At 37.0% G+C, this 15,401-nt stretch overlaps 1 protein-coding gene across 3 annotated transcripts in view; it reads left to right on the top strand.

The window, feature by feature from the left end:
* The window catches only part of LOC148021779 (MADS-box transcription factor 23-like), a 289,758-nt gene that overhangs the window by 37,272 nt on the left and 237,085 nt on the right, over positions 1 to 15,401 (top strand). Inside the window, exons 3-7 of one of the 3 annotated variants that reach the window (XM_087697296.1) lie at positions 10,310 to 10,362; positions 10,471 to 10,570; positions 10,667 to 10,708; positions 10,794 to 10,822; positions 11,200 to 11,410. The exons of 1 other annotated variant lie outside the window; for it this stretch is intronic. In XM_087697296.1, coding sequence (XP_087553422.1) covers positions 10,310 to 10,362; positions 10,471 to 10,570; positions 10,667 to 10,708; positions 10,794 to 10,822; positions 11,200 to 11,227 — 252 coding nt within the window. In that variant the 3' untranslated portion in view covers positions 11,228 to 11,410. Of the gene's footprint in view, positions 1 to 10,309; positions 10,363 to 10,470; positions 10,571 to 10,666; positions 10,709 to 10,780; positions 10,823 to 11,199; positions 11,411 to 15,401 lie in introns of those variants that run through there. One more of the 3 variants, XM_087697295.1, reaches the window with a different exon arrangement.

Below are 15,401 nucleotides of genomic sequence, written 5' to 3'. Positions count from 1 at the left end.
TTTTGAAGAATGCATACTTCTTCATCTTAGCATACAGCTTATGCGACCTCAATGTCTCAAGGACAATCCGAAGTTGGGGTTCATGATCTTCTTCATGTTTAGAATAGACTAAAGTGTCGTCGAAGAAGACAAGCATGAAATCATCAAGATATGGCCTAAAGATATCCTGCATTAACCTGTTGAAGGTGGCAGGTGCATTCGTAAGCTCGAATGATATAACTAGGAACTTAAAGTGCCCATATCTTGTATTGAAGGCCATCTTGGGGATATCTTCTTCCTTGATCCTTATCTGATAATAACCTGACCTGAGATCAATCTTGGAGAAGATCTTTGCACCTTGAAGACGATCAAGAAGCTCATCTATTCTAGGAATAGGGTACTTATTCTTGACCATTGCTTGATTCAATCCTTGATAATCAATACATAGTCGAAGTGTCCCATTTTTCTTTTTCTGGAATAGTACTGGAGTCCCCCAGAGTGAACTGCTAGGCTGGATGTAGCCCTGATCTAGTAGTTTCTTGAGTTGTTCCTTCAGCTCAATTGCTTCTGGTATGGACATTCTGTAAGGTTTCTTTGCAATTGGCCAAGAAGGTCCTTCATTAGACTCTTGCTTCTGATCTAACTTGTTGAGTTTGAACAAGTAGTTAGGTAATCCTTTTCTGACTCCTTTTATGATATGAGATACTTTGGCCAATTGGATTCTTGACACTCCAGCCTCACCTTGAGTTGTGACCGATTCCCTTTCAGAGTTTCGAAAGGAAACTTGATCCTTTCCATAATGAATGTGGGCATCGTTAAGCTTAAGCCAATTTATTCCGAGTAGGTACTCATGGATACCTAAATTCATGACTCTAAATTTGACTGAAGTCTTCTTTCCTCCCAGAAAGAATTCCACCTTAGTAGTTTACCTAGTACAAGTAGCCTCACGACCATTTGCCAATTCCACAAGCAAGGTAGGTGCTTCTACTATGGCTATTCCTAATCTTTTTGCGCAAGCTGGTGAGATAAAGGAATGTGTACTGACACAATCAATCAAGGTCTTGAAACTTTTACCTTGATAATTCGATGGTGTTTGAATCACCGAGAGTTGGCGATTCAACCCTTTCTTGTGTAGAGCGGCATGGACTATTGCCCTTTCGAATTCAGCTTCCATGGTCGGATCTTCTTCTTCTTCTTCTTCGCACATTTGCCTATTGGCAATGCAGGTGGTTCTTCCTCTGCCTCGGGTAGCGGCTCCTTGACCATGGCCCGTTCCTTGGAAAGGCACTTGGCGATGTCCTCCACCAAGCTTGGGACATTGCCTCTTGAAGTGACCGCGCTCGTTGCAGTGGAAACAACGGAGGTTTCGGCCATTACTTTGACTAGGAACAAAGATTTTGAAGTTGTTCATCCTTGCTTTCTTTCTTTGTCCTTGATTATGACCTTGAACTCTCTTTATCTGAGGTCTGAATGCTCCTCTGTTCGGGTCATTATAAGACCAAGCTTTGTTACCCCTTGGTCTAGACTGCACCTCCTGAATTATAGGTGCTACTCGAATGAGTGCGTCCTGAAGATTTGATGGACGCATAGATTCGAGACGGTTATTTATTGGTGGATTTAAACTCGTACAAAATTTGGACACTTGCTGTCTCATGTCCATCTGCGGTGCATACTTAAGAAGTGAGACAAATTTAGAATAGTATGCATCAAGCATGAGCCCCAGCTGTTTTAGCTCGTAGAACTCATTCATTTTTTGCATGCGATAAGCAAGTGGTAAATATCTTCCTTGCACGGCTTTCTTTAGCTTCGCCCAGGTAACGGATCCCTCTGCGATCCCTTGATCCCTGCACCATTGCTTCCACTAAAGCCTGGCTCCGCCGGTGAGCTTTAACTTGGCAAGCATAGCCTGATTGGCGGGTGCAATACTGGGTGCTTCGAAGTAATCCCCCATGGATTCAATCCAAATTTCAGCATCCGCTTGGACGGACCTGCCTCTCCCGTCAAACTTGGGTGGCTTAATCTGCTTGAGAAGGAACTTCTTCTTCTGGATTACAATAGTACTTGATGTAGGAGGAGAACTAGGAACCTATACCCGGGGTTGTGCCTGGATAAAGGTTTCTTAACGTTCTTATACGATAATCATTATTGATTTATATTACATCTTCAATTCTGCTTTCACATAAGCAATGTAGCTACTTAACTTTTTATCAATTCTCATGCACAATCACACATTGATAAAAAGAAGTCTTATTTGTATTCATATGGGCAAAGCCCTTTCGGAATACAACATTTCTTGCGATGATAAGCCAACTATTACATTAAGTTTCAGGAGAACAACGTTGTATTACATTTATCTACAGGAACTGTATAGTAGTATGGTTTCAAGTCATGGATCTTCAGGAATCGATAAGTCATTGGAAGTTCAGGATATCCTTTCCGTTGGAATCCATTCTTCTCATGGCGGCCCAACACTTTAATCCTGTCGGCGGGAATTACACGGATTACTTCCTCATATATATATGAGTTCATCTCAACCCTCCAACCTTAAATATGTAAAGTAGAGTTCACGTGAGCTTCCACAAAAATGAATAGCTTCACGATTTTCAAGTCTTCCAACCACTTGATCCTCTTTAGGTTGGTTTGTAGATAAGCAAACTTGTGGGCGGCTATATAGTAGATTCCTGAGGCACCCATCCATCTTCGTTCCATGTACAAGAGTGATGAATTATAGATTTTCTCCAGTATGTTCATCATCCCAACCCTTTGTCCATAATGCAGAGAATGCATTGAAGTCATAAACATGACTCAAAATACTAAGAACTTATTCCACGCTTCGTAATTCTGCAAGATAGTATTGAAGGTAAGGAAATGTTTGGAACATCAACATTTGCTTTACTTCTTCTTATTAAGATTTCATAAAACAATTCCGCTGTTGGTTCGCTTTGATACCAACTGTAACGTGTCCGCTTGTATTTTCAGGACACATCTTAGAAGTCCATCGGAAAGGATGTCTAGAAAGTTCCACCCGGCACTCCCATGGAATGTTACGGGGTTTGCGATCTAGGGCTTTCCACCTCTGCCATGTAGCGGAAGTATTCCGGTTGTTCCCACTTAGGATCGACCTGAATTAGGGTTTTCCTGATTGGTCATTTCCTAACAGCAACTAGCGTTAGACCCAAGCGAACTACTTTACATAGAAACACTAGGTCCAAAGCTGATTCATGTTGCACTTGGTTCAAGGAGAATGGAAAACGAGAGGGATGTAAAGCTCAACCTCTCTGTCATAAGGCATAGTCCCATTTCGTTCCCCTAAACCAACGTAAATCGGGTTCAATCATAACTCTAGGTCAACGCCTTTTGTTGTTCGTGTTCTTTGACGATCTTCCTGTTGTCCATCGTGATTTGAGAAAACTTCCCGACCAACCGGGATCACCCATCCATAAGACGGACCCATGGCCCATTCTCCGCACTTGGGTTGTTTTAGTTATTTAATTACCTAACACATTAGTTGGACGTGTAACAACCAGCTTCTTTGATTAATCTGTTAGGCACTGGTTCCTTATCACTTAACAGGTTATCATATCTATCTTTGAAATACAAAGAGTCCAGCTCGTAGGCTTATCCACAATCTGCTCGAAGGCTATCCAGCAATCCACAGGGATCACTAATCCAAGTTTCCACCTGTAGACTAGTATGCAGGCCTTGAGATCCAATCCCGAGTCACGTTAGCCTCTTGTGCAAGACTCGGAAGGCGAGGGATTTATGGCCAGAGCCCCCCCTGGCATCCAAGGGTCTTCCTGCTCCAAGTAGCGCTCAATGGAGAGACCTCTCATGGTGGGTTCGGTCCACTTTCTTGGCGTGGTCAACAACCCCCTTGGTTAGGGTCAGGCAGGCAGTCGGGGGTAACTGAAGTTGCCTCTCCCTTTAGGACTTCAACCTCAAGTATAGATATCTATTTATCTTTTAATTCATTGATCAAACAAAGCCAAACAGTGCTCTAAAATCTGTAGCAAGCACAAACATTTCCATTGATCGTTTTTGTTGTTGGCAAACTGCTAAGGAATGAATCATTCCTTTCAAATGCATCCAACACTCGATCCAGGATGACTTGCAACTTGGCAAGATTCCCTATATCCTGGGTTAGGGCATACCCTATTAACCCAACTTGGTCAAACCTTAAGTTCATGGGTTATTTCAGTTTATCAGCTGGTCATTAGCTTCCAATCAATCTTCCTTACTGAAGGAGGATACTAAATTAGGATGATTATTCATCCTCTTGCAAGATAACTTGCGTAAGGACATGCCAACTTTATTGCGAGAACTTGGCCATCCCCTTATGATCCAATCACAACATCATATGACTCCGCACTTATTGCGCAAGTACTGCATTGAATTATGAGACTATAGAGTTACGAAACAATCTGTTTCAGGTTCTTTAGGTTGATGTCGTTAGACCTAGGATTTCCAAGTTTCATCTTTGTAAGATTCTCAAGGACAAACCCTAGCTTACTTTACGATTACATTTCACTGTCCCTACATTCAGTGAATGTGGGCAAGTATTTAAGGTATAGGCGTTTCCTGAAATTTAACTTATTCCAAACGAGTATTTTGCGGCTTTTTATGCCAATTTGGTTAACTCTAGAAGATAATTTCGAGATTACTTCCACATGATTCGTTGACTATGTGTAAATTGATTTTTCAATGCTAAACTTTATCAATTTGAGGTTAGGTTAATTCCAAATAATCTTCCTACACTTTGCGAACAAAATTCATGCTAAACAAGCAACCTTTTACTTGATAATTTATGCTGTTGACAAACGATATTTTCCTAGAGTTTATGCATCGTAAGAATCATTTCATGCTTGCACTTTCCATGATGATTCATTGCAAAGAGGATATGGATTCATAGTACAAGATGCAATTTATACTTCTAGGCTTAATCGAAGTATACTATTTCAATGGATAATAATCTAGCTTATAATTCATTTCAATGCATAAAGCTATTTGCTAGAAATGCATTTATGCTTTCTTTATTTCGCATGTTCCATTAAATGTATTAATGACTAAGTTCCTTCGTCGTGAACAACTAGGACAAAAATATATCCTATTTCTAACAATTAACCTTGCATGATTGAATTACAACAATATCAAATAAAAATTAGGAAGGAAAACCTGGGTTTGGGGTGAGATATCCACATGGATGCCCGGAGATGACCCTCTCGCGGTTACGCCTTGGACTTTCTTAGGAGGCATCGCAATCGTAGTTTTTCGAATGTGGAAGCAGCTTTACAACTCCTCCTTGGAATTCCACCGTCGCTCCCTTGCACCGTCCATCCAAAGTAGTTTTTGGAAGGCTCCCTCCTTGATGTCGGGAATTCAAAAGGGTGTTTCAGAATCTTTTACGACTAAGACCCATGGAAACATGGGGACAGCTTAATGGCCTTTGTAAACTCGCACGAACGGGAATAGAAAGGTGTGGAAAAGATAGAAGGTGTGGGAGAGCTCCAAGGAAAAATAATAACCGTAAAGGTTATAAGTAAGGTCGAAGGACCCTTAGGTCAAACTTGGAAGAAAGGGGTTTCAATATGCCACAAGGGGAGGGGCTAGGGAAGGTTTAAACACGGGGGAAAGAGGGGTGGTTCCAAAGCCAAGGAATAGGGGTTTAAGGGATTAACACAGGGGGTTGTGGTTTCAGGATGCCCAAGGAAAGGGTTTAAGGGTTTATACACAGGGGTGTGGTTCCAAGGAAAAGGGGGCTTAAGGATTTATAAAATACGGAGGGGGGGTGGGTTCCAAGGCCCAAGACAAAGGGGGCTTATAGGGGTTAAACCAAGGGGGGGGGGGTAATAAGACCTTTGAGTGCCTTAGATCTTTTGGGGGGAAATAGGGGCTTAGAAAGTGTAAAACACGGGGTGGGGGTGGGGGGAATTGGGGGTAATAAAGCCAGGGGAAAAGGGGCTTAAGAAGATCCTTTTTAGAAGCTTCTAGGTGCTTCTACATGTTCTAAGGGAGGAGAGTACAGTCAGTGGCCAGGCTCAATGCTGGCGTAGGTCCTCAGCGGCGGGGCGACTCCATGGCGGCGGCCTGATTACGTTGTTGCAGCAGCTCTCGGTCATCCTCCCCTCTCTCAAGGCCTTCCCCTCTCCCACTCAGCATATGGCATGGCGACCGTTATTCCTTCGTCCTCCCCCACACAGTTTTAGCATGGCGGCCCTTTCACTTCCCCCTTCGAACACCTCATCGCTTGGTTGAAATAGGAGGGGAGGGGGATCCTCCCTCTCCATCGTGTCAGTGCACATGGTCCTCCTCCCTCCAAAGCATCCAACAAGGATGCTTAGTCATCCACCATTCCCTCCTTCTCCCCCAGCACGACAGCCGGCTGGGGGAAGGAGGGAATAATTAAGAAATTTGCCTAGTTTAAAAGAAAAAAATATTGTCCCTACTAAGAGGGTATTCATGCAAAATGTGTATTTCTACTATGGAGTTGTTATAGTCTACATGAAAGTATCTATCCTTTTAAGGACTTAGAATATTATGAATGAAGTGAAAAGTACCTTCTTCTTGAATATTACCAATATCTTGTATATCAAAGTAGAAACAAAAGGACCAGAAACAGAAGTAAACACTTGTGTAACTAACATTGGGTGGAGAAGAGGAAGTAAATGAGGCTTTGTACTCCATGTCTATCTCTCTTGTAGGATTGCTAGTCCCATATGGAGGTTCGGTCCTACAATATTAATACACCTCTCTCCAAAATGTACAGATGAATGAAAAATACTAAATTTTTTTTATGTTTGAGCTATTATTGGGCTCAATGCAAGAGAGTTAAGTTGTAATTGGCTCATGAGATCTCATAGGGCTTTTAGAGATCATGACATTTAGGTTTTTTTGTACTAGTGTCGAAACCTCATTGTGCAAGCTATGAATCTCACTCCTACTTAGTTCTTGACATAGGCTGCTTTAGACACCAAAGGGATGAAGAAGTGTTTGAAGTCATCTTCCCTTAAATGTCATGTTTTGAATGTTAAGATTCTATTCAAAAGCCGAGGTCTCCTCACAGAGTATCTAGCTTTGATACCATGTAAAGTAAAACTCAAACATGGAATACAAATACAACCCCATGACAAAGCTCAAACTAGTCTAAGAACTCAATAGGATTGGGGTATCTTATGAGACAATGAACACTAAAGGTGAATGCATAAATACAATGCTCAATGTAGCAAACACACCATGCATGGTGAATACTAAACTTCAAATTCTCATGTCTTTGAAGAACCAAGGTAAAGGATCCAAATAGAGCGTGTATCATACTTTTTAGAGATCCAAAATGTAGCAAACAACCTTCGAATGTATATGGAAATAGCAAGCATAGATCTAGGTAGGCTGAATCAATCCAAATATATCAGGGACAGCTCAGATAATGATAGCAAATAGAAACGTGTCAAAATAATGAGGATGGGTGCTGTAAACTCAAAACGTAGTAGAAGATAATGACATGTTGGCCTAGAAATAGGTTGGATATAGTAAGGTAGGCTAGAGATGCTTGTAGCAAAAAAATCATAGCTATCCAATGGTCGCATGGCTAATGGTTGCATGGGTGATGGTGATGGCTAGAAATAATGTTAGCAAGCTGGAAACTACTACTAGCAGCTATATGCAATAGTGGGAAGCTGAATGTAGGTGGCTAATGATGGACGGTAGCTTGAACTCTAATAGCCTCTAATGAAGGGTTGTAGACTGTAGAAAAGTGGACAACAATAATTTAGAAGACAAGATAGAGATGAGTGGTGGGATGCATTTCGATTAATTTTTTAATAACTTGAAATTTTTAAAACCTTACAATAATGTATCCTTGAGTGTCACTCTATTGTCCCTTCATTGTCACTCTTCATTGACCCTTTCATTTATAACCTTGGTCTACTTTATGAAATTATCAAAATGCCCTGGATTTTTTTCTTTGAGCTCCATATGATGCATATAGTTTCACTATTAGAAAAGATTTATGTAGCTCACTTGGGAAAGAAATTATAATAAGAGAATGTTAGATCACACTCTATTGGCCCCTTTGCCTTAATCAGATAATTTGTGATGTTTCAACTTCTCTTAAGGTATTAATAGAGGCCTTTTCTCATTGATGCTACTTCTATGCCATGTTACGTCAATATTTTTGGCTATTTTGGCTATTTTGGCAATTCCTTTTCTTTTCTTGTTTTCCATTTTTACTAGAGTGGTTTCAACCTCTCATCCTCATTAGATCTTGGTGGATTCTATGCTATATTTACCCTTTGCAAGCATGTGGTTATATCATGCAAATAATCAGTATGAGGTTTTCTTAAAAAGGAAATATGATTGTACTTCTAAGATGTGTCATTAAAATGAAATTTTGGAATAAATAAGTGTATAAAACATCGCTCTCAAATCCATGAAGATGTGTGTATGAGACAATTGTATAATGACCTCTTAAAATTGACATGATAGAGTTTATGTTGGTACATCTATAGAACAAAGCATAAACTATGATTTTGTTCTTATGTGTATGTATCTTAGTACACATTCTTGAGCATCAAGTGCATGCATGTTATATGCCTATATATTTGAAAATAAATGATCAACCATAGATAGAAACCAATGCCCATTGTAAGGAACAATGGGAAAAACAATAATACATTAGGTAGTTCAAAAGATTTTTCTATACCAAAATGCACTTACAAGAAATGACTCATGTGAAAGATCTAAGGGGAAAATGGATGACACTAGTGATAATCAAGAGGGGGAAATTAAATTGCAAAATTTCCCTTTGATTCTCAAAGCATTGTTTTATTTGGTAAGAACTACAAATATCATAAGGTGGCATAGAAATAAAAGAATAATTTGCAACAAGTAGAAATTTTCAAGAGGAGATCTATCCTTTTAAGGAAAGTTGATAAATATGATGAGGTAGCACAAAAAAATTTATTCTCAATAAATATAAAACTCAAAGAGGAGATATGTTGTCAAATGGTAGGTTGACTCACAATGAAGAAGGTTAGTATTCTATGTCAAAAACCTTACAATAGTTAAGGACTTTTAGAATAGAATATTTGACAATGTGCTTCTCATATGCTATCAAGTTTGCCTTTGGAGAGTCACTTGTTTGTAGAATGCACACGTTTTTATTATGGTAATAGGTCCCAGGATTCACTATATGTATATCCTCTATATTACATGCATGCAAGCCTTATTCATAAATAGTATTTTCTATGAATTTCTCTCTTGTTGTAAAGTGTGGCTTTTACAATCAAACATGATTACAATGTTTCTCAACAATGGAATAAGTCTCTTGAGTGCACACATGCCAATATCCTTTCCATAAACTATGTTGGAGTTATTACAATGATTTTGAGAGATTCTTGAGGAAAACTACAAGTTCATAATGCTTTTCTTGGACTCAATGTTGGTTCCACTAAGAAGTGCCATATCATCATTTTTCTTGGAAAGTGGGAAGCACCCTAAGATAGTCCTATCAATCCTACATTGAAACCTTATCATATGATATATCATTTGACACCTCTCTAGGAGTATAATCTTAATGTTTTGTATTCTAATCTTAGATTAAAATCTTACATATTTATCATATTATAGAATCCTAACTTAAAAGCAGCTTATTCCTCACATATTTATGATATTATATATATAATAGAACTCTTAATAATTATATTATAAATATCTAAAGCTCAACAAGTTTGCAATTGATTTGTGTAAATATTTTGTTGTGCTCATTTCTATTTTTAAAATTGATGTGGCACTTCTAAGGGTGGAAAATTTTAAGTCCAAGAAAAGCCCTAATGGAAGAGTGTCATCTCCATGATATCATTGAAGAAACATCTTTAAAAAATCACACTATGCTTTTCAACCTACATTTTATGTTGAATAAGTGTGCTACAAATCATTTTAATGAGTTGCAAAGACTAAGGTATTTCTAGAGAGATCCACAAAGAAAATAATCAATGACTTTCTTTGTCAAATGAGTGTTTAAAAAATGGTCCTAGTAAGAGGCATTTTCTCCCTCTAGTGGTTATGTTTTTGGCCAAAGTAAGGAAATGATTGAAATATTATTGGGCCACATCAAAGTCATGAAATTTTCTTTGGATTCATGCTAAGAATATTGTGTAGATATTTTTCTATTTATTGTAGAAAATTTCCAAATGGTAAATCCATTATAGTAACTCCTATAAAATCTAAACTAAATTGGAGAACTTGTGTGCACTATAGTTATCATTGATTTAACATGCAAAGCTTATATATACATTGTGTATATCCACCGATTAATAGATTAAGATTTGATGTGCAGCAAGAGCTGATGATCCTAAGAAAAAAGATGGAGCATATGCAAATAGAGGGAAGGTTATAATTGAATCAATTTTCATGTCTCACGCCTTCTTGTCTATGTGTAAGTTACATTATAGTGGAGTTTAGGTTCTCACATCGAAATCTATTGTTCTTGAACTTTAGGCGTATAAAGGGTGATGACTTGGCATCCCTTTCTATTGAGGAACTTGGTCGCTTTGAAAGAAAAATTTGCAAAGGATTAAGAAATATAGACATCTTCAAGGTAGCATTTCAACACTCACAATGAGGCTTGTACTTTTCCAACTTTAAGATTTTTCAATACATATAATACTAAGTATATATGTTGCATTCTGAATAGGATAAGATTAGAATGGACCAACTACAAAGTCTCAAAAGAAAGGCAAGCAAGTAAGCTTTTGGATTAGATAACTACTTTATTTTACAAATTATGAATCCCTTTAATGTTTTACAGAGTCAAGCATTAGAAAAGAAGAATCAAGAAATGGAAAAACAGGTAATTGGGCTTATTTAACCATTTGATATATACTTTGAGTTCTTCATAGCATCTTAGACTCTTCTACATCTTTAAATTGTAGAGTTTTGGTAGCATTCATAAAAGTGTTATCATATTGGTGTTTCTTTGGCATTAAAGTACTTGTACCTTGATAGAGTTGGAAAAACGGTTTTATTTTATCACCAAGTTTGAAAATTTTAAGAGTACATATTGACAAAACTTCTCTTTACCCTAACAATGTTTACTTGAAGTCAAATAACCTTTTATAAGTTCCAAACTTATTGTGCGAAATTCCCTCTATTTAAAACATTTTAGGATTCTAAAAACCAAAGGTTGTCACATTATTATATTTTATTTCTATTCTCTTCAAATTGCAGATACAGGAGCGCCCTAAAAAACCCTTAAACTTTGACTTAAACTCTACTATTGGTGGAGACAATGATTAACAGAATGAGAATAATCCCTTTAAGGTTTTGAAAATTCAAGCATTAGAAAGAAGAATCAAGAAATTAGAAAACAAGTTGGTTTATCAGACAATCGTTTGTACACTTTGATTTGTTTATGGTATCTTATAGTGTTTATTTACATTTGTATTGTGTATAACTTTTACAACATTCATAGAATTTTTATCATATTGGTGTTTCTTTGGAAGTAAAAGTACTTATCATTTGATAGACTTGGGTAGAGGGTTTTATTATGCTACCAATTTGAATAATCATGAGTACATACTAGCATAACTTACATGTATATTCTAACTAGGTTTACTTGTAGTCTAACTACCTTGTATAAATATCACATTCAATCATGTGAATATTTTTCTCTCTTTAAAACATTTTTGGATTCTAACTATCATTGCTTTGTTACATGTTTTTACTATTCTCTTTATATTGCATGTGAAAGAGCTTCTCAAGATCCTTTTTTACCTTAACTCTACTAGAGAATGAAATAATGATTAAAAGAAGGGGTTATTAAAGTGTTTATAAATAATAAAAATTAGCATTGGTTATCATGTCTCAAAATGTAGTTATACATTTTACACCATATGAAGTAAATATCATATGATGTAAATATATATGACATGATGATTCAACATTTTCTTGTTTCTTAATATTTCTCTTGGTATCTATCCTATGTGTATCTTAACTAAGCTAGAGACATTAATGGTTCCTTTGTGTTCTGTCAACATTTCTCACATGCTTGATAATGTATTGAATGTATCAGATATAGGCAAGATTGTTTAGACTATATTAATTTTTGGTCTCTTTGTTCAAAGTCATTGCGTCATTTTGTAGATTATATAAATAATACTTTTTGGAAAGTTTTGCATGTCAATTCTAGTTCTCATGATTTTTTGGAAAATTTGGAGTGATAATTAGTTCAAAGATTATATTTTGTACATTTTTAATTAGCTTCAAGAAAATCTCTATCTTTGTGTGCCACAAAAATATTCTATAGTTTTATTTTGGGCACATGAGTGAAGGCTTTTCACAAAATATTATAGAATTGTGATAACTAGTCTTCTAGCCTTAAAACATATAAGTCTTTGTCCAATTTTCATAGTTTGGAACATGAAATGAGAAAAACTAATAACTTTGTAACAAAAAGGGTAAATTTTCTAGTATGATGAAGTCGAAAGTTCATATTGAATAAGAAAATTTGATCTTTGTTCTATTTACTTTTTCAAATTTGTATTAGTTAGCATCAACTTAGTTGATTCTAATAGGTACTACAACTTTTATTGTGGTGGTAAGTCTCAATCTATAAAGAATTTGAGATAAAGTGAAATATCTTAGTAAAATGTATCAAGGATTAGTGGTGGTTCATCTTACTTACTAATCCTTGTTAGTCTTTCACTCTCTTTTCTCTCTCTTTAGCTCTTGTCTCTCTCACATCTCAGCCCTCTCCTTGACAAGTGATATCAAAGAATTGGTGGTTTTTGATCCATTTGGTATAATCCTTTCTTGGATTTTCTTTCACAGTCTTGTTACTTCCTAGTTACTGAAAAGGATAGGGTGTATGCGAGGAAAATGTTCAAGTGCAGTGACCAAGGAGACCAAGGACAACTAGTTGAAGTTAACTAGAGCACTTGAAGGTAGATTTGGTGACATCTTGCACAAAATAGCTGGTCGTGCATGAATAACAAGCTATTTTGGAGGTAAAATGGTTAAAGATAGGGTAATTAGAGTTAGTCTTGGTTAGAACTTCAATTACTTTTTAAGACAAGCTTTTTCTTCCCTCTCTCTTTCAAGATTTTGGCTGAAGCTTTCATGGTGGCTAACAAGAAATTCAATATCTTGCTCTCTAGTGATCTTCTCTCCTTCTCTGACCACAGGGCAATGAACCTTCAACTTCTGAGCATAAGATAAAGCATCACAATGTGAGCGAGAGTTGAGAAACCTCTCCACGAATAGCCTTGTATTTTTTTGCACAATTTTTGTTGAATTCTTGCATGCATCTTCTCCATCCTTAGATGATCAAACTTCATTCCTTGCTCATCAAGAATCATTTGGCCAGTTCTAGAAGGCAAGGCAATTGCTATTTGGTCCTCTAAAGCTTCACTTTTATCTTTTTCAAATCCTAACTATGCAAAACATGACAGCACCTTCAATGGTCAAAAATTTTGACAAATTTCACAAGATTATGCATCTTTTTCCTCCTTAGGCCTCCTATTTGGTTATGGAGTAGAAATGGCAACAAGATTGACTTGTTACTTTGTCTCACAAGCTTTCTTCACCTTCCAATGGCTATGGACAACAAGCTATTGCTGAAACTCTTTTAATATCTCAAGATTAGTCAAGAAAGCTTTCATTCAAGACTAAAAGACATTACTCTTGTAAGCATTGTATTGGAAGTTTGAAGAATTGAAGAAATTTTAGCATATTGAGCCTCTTGAAGCTCATATTGAAGGTTTATTTTAGGGCTTCTCTTCAAGAATCTTGAATCTTTAGCATTCAAGTATTCAGGCCATGGATTCTTCACAAATTCAATCTTATTCAAGCTTGTATGGGATGATTTTATGGATTCTTGGAGCTTCATGATGGATTCATGGTGGATTACGGAAGATTCTTCCAATAATTGGACTAGAGCTTGCACCAATCATCTTCTTCAAGCTTGATCAAGGTATTTCATTTGCTTACTTGCTTTGAGCTTTTTAGTTGATGGTAGATTATTGGTCAATTAATTCTCTGAATTGATCAATAGATCAAATATTAGTACTCTTCTCATTTATTAGAGCCTATTACATTGAATTTCAACACTCATTCTAATCTTATTTCATTATGGATATCATTTACAATGTCTTGATGTGCATAACCATAATTTGATTGTTTGATTTTCTTTGCCCTAGATTGAAATATTGTAAAGGGTAAGTAGTAGCAATCAGTGAGTCATTAAATTGCATTGGTAGAACCCTCAGGGCTAGCCAATACTCACATCTTGCTAGAGGTCTAAGAGAATTTGTGTAATATTCTAGAGTAGCGGCCCCTAGCATACTAGGAGAAGATTGACACATAGTGCATTGTGTGGAACCAAGAAGTCCAAATTTGTGGTAGGTTGCATAGGAGAGTGCTCTCATAGCTAGTTGGCTGTGGAAATATTAGTCCTACATGCTTCAAAGGATTAGAGGGATGTAAGTCAATCGGAAGGTTCTACACCAGCTCTTCATTTGGGTGGTAAATCAAGAGGTTATACACTAGGTTGCAAAATTTAGGAGAGAGAAAGGCTAGGAGGAGGTAGATTGATATTGCAATCTCTTAGAATTAGTTACCCCATCTCTTGTGAAGAGCCAATGCAAGTAGGAGAGATGTAGATAGAAAGTGCTCACCTGTGGCGCATCCCCTATGTATGATACACAGATGTTGTTATGCCCCCTAGGCACTTAGTTCTTAGTACATAAGGATGGGTTATACTAGCCATTAATATAGAAGAGCAGGGTATGACTCTTCTTGATACACATTGGTGGAGATTTCATATCATTGGCCTCCAAATAAAGTCCTTGTAGCTCGGCCTCCAAATAAAGTCCTTGAAATTCTCAAGCCCATCAAGAGCTTCCACATCAATTCATTCTCATCTCAGGTACTGATGGCTATGTTTCATGCTATCGCGAGTCACCCTACATGGCACCTCCTCCATCCCCCTTCCCCTCTCTCCCAATGTTAGAGGCTTGTATATATGTCTGTTTTCATTTTCAAATAGCTTCAACTAAACAGTTGAGCACTTATATTTCTTTGTAAGATTCATGTAAAGATATAAAGCTTTTGAAAGAAGAAAAATTTGCAATCAACTCAATCTCCATAGCAAAATGTGAGATCCATAGAGTTTATGTGGCGATCTACCTTCAAGTGCTATTTATCAAAATAGTATAATTGGCATGGCTGTTGATGTCCTTAGTCAAATCCAAAACGTTAATGATTTGTGTTTCTTTGAAATTTAGATTGATTTCTATCTTTCTCTCAAGAGGTAATGTCAAAATGATTTTGAATTTAGTAGTATCTAGCAATCAGTCAAGGATGAACCAAGTAGCCATGGAAGATTTAGCAATATCTATTTGCTCAACAACTGATTACTAAGAGAAATATGG

This window comes from Lygodium microphyllum, chromosome 17 (genome assembly GCF_053477565.2).
Source record: "Lygodium microphyllum isolate KBCC chromosome 17, Lygodium_microphyllum_v1.1.10, whole genome shotgun sequence".
Classification (NCBI taxonomy): domain Eukaryota; kingdom Viridiplantae; phylum Streptophyta; class Polypodiopsida; order Schizaeales; family Lygodiaceae; genus Lygodium; species Lygodium microphyllum.
Note: the sequence above shows the minus strand (reverse complement) of the source record. Positions and strands in the feature narration are given on the sequence as shown.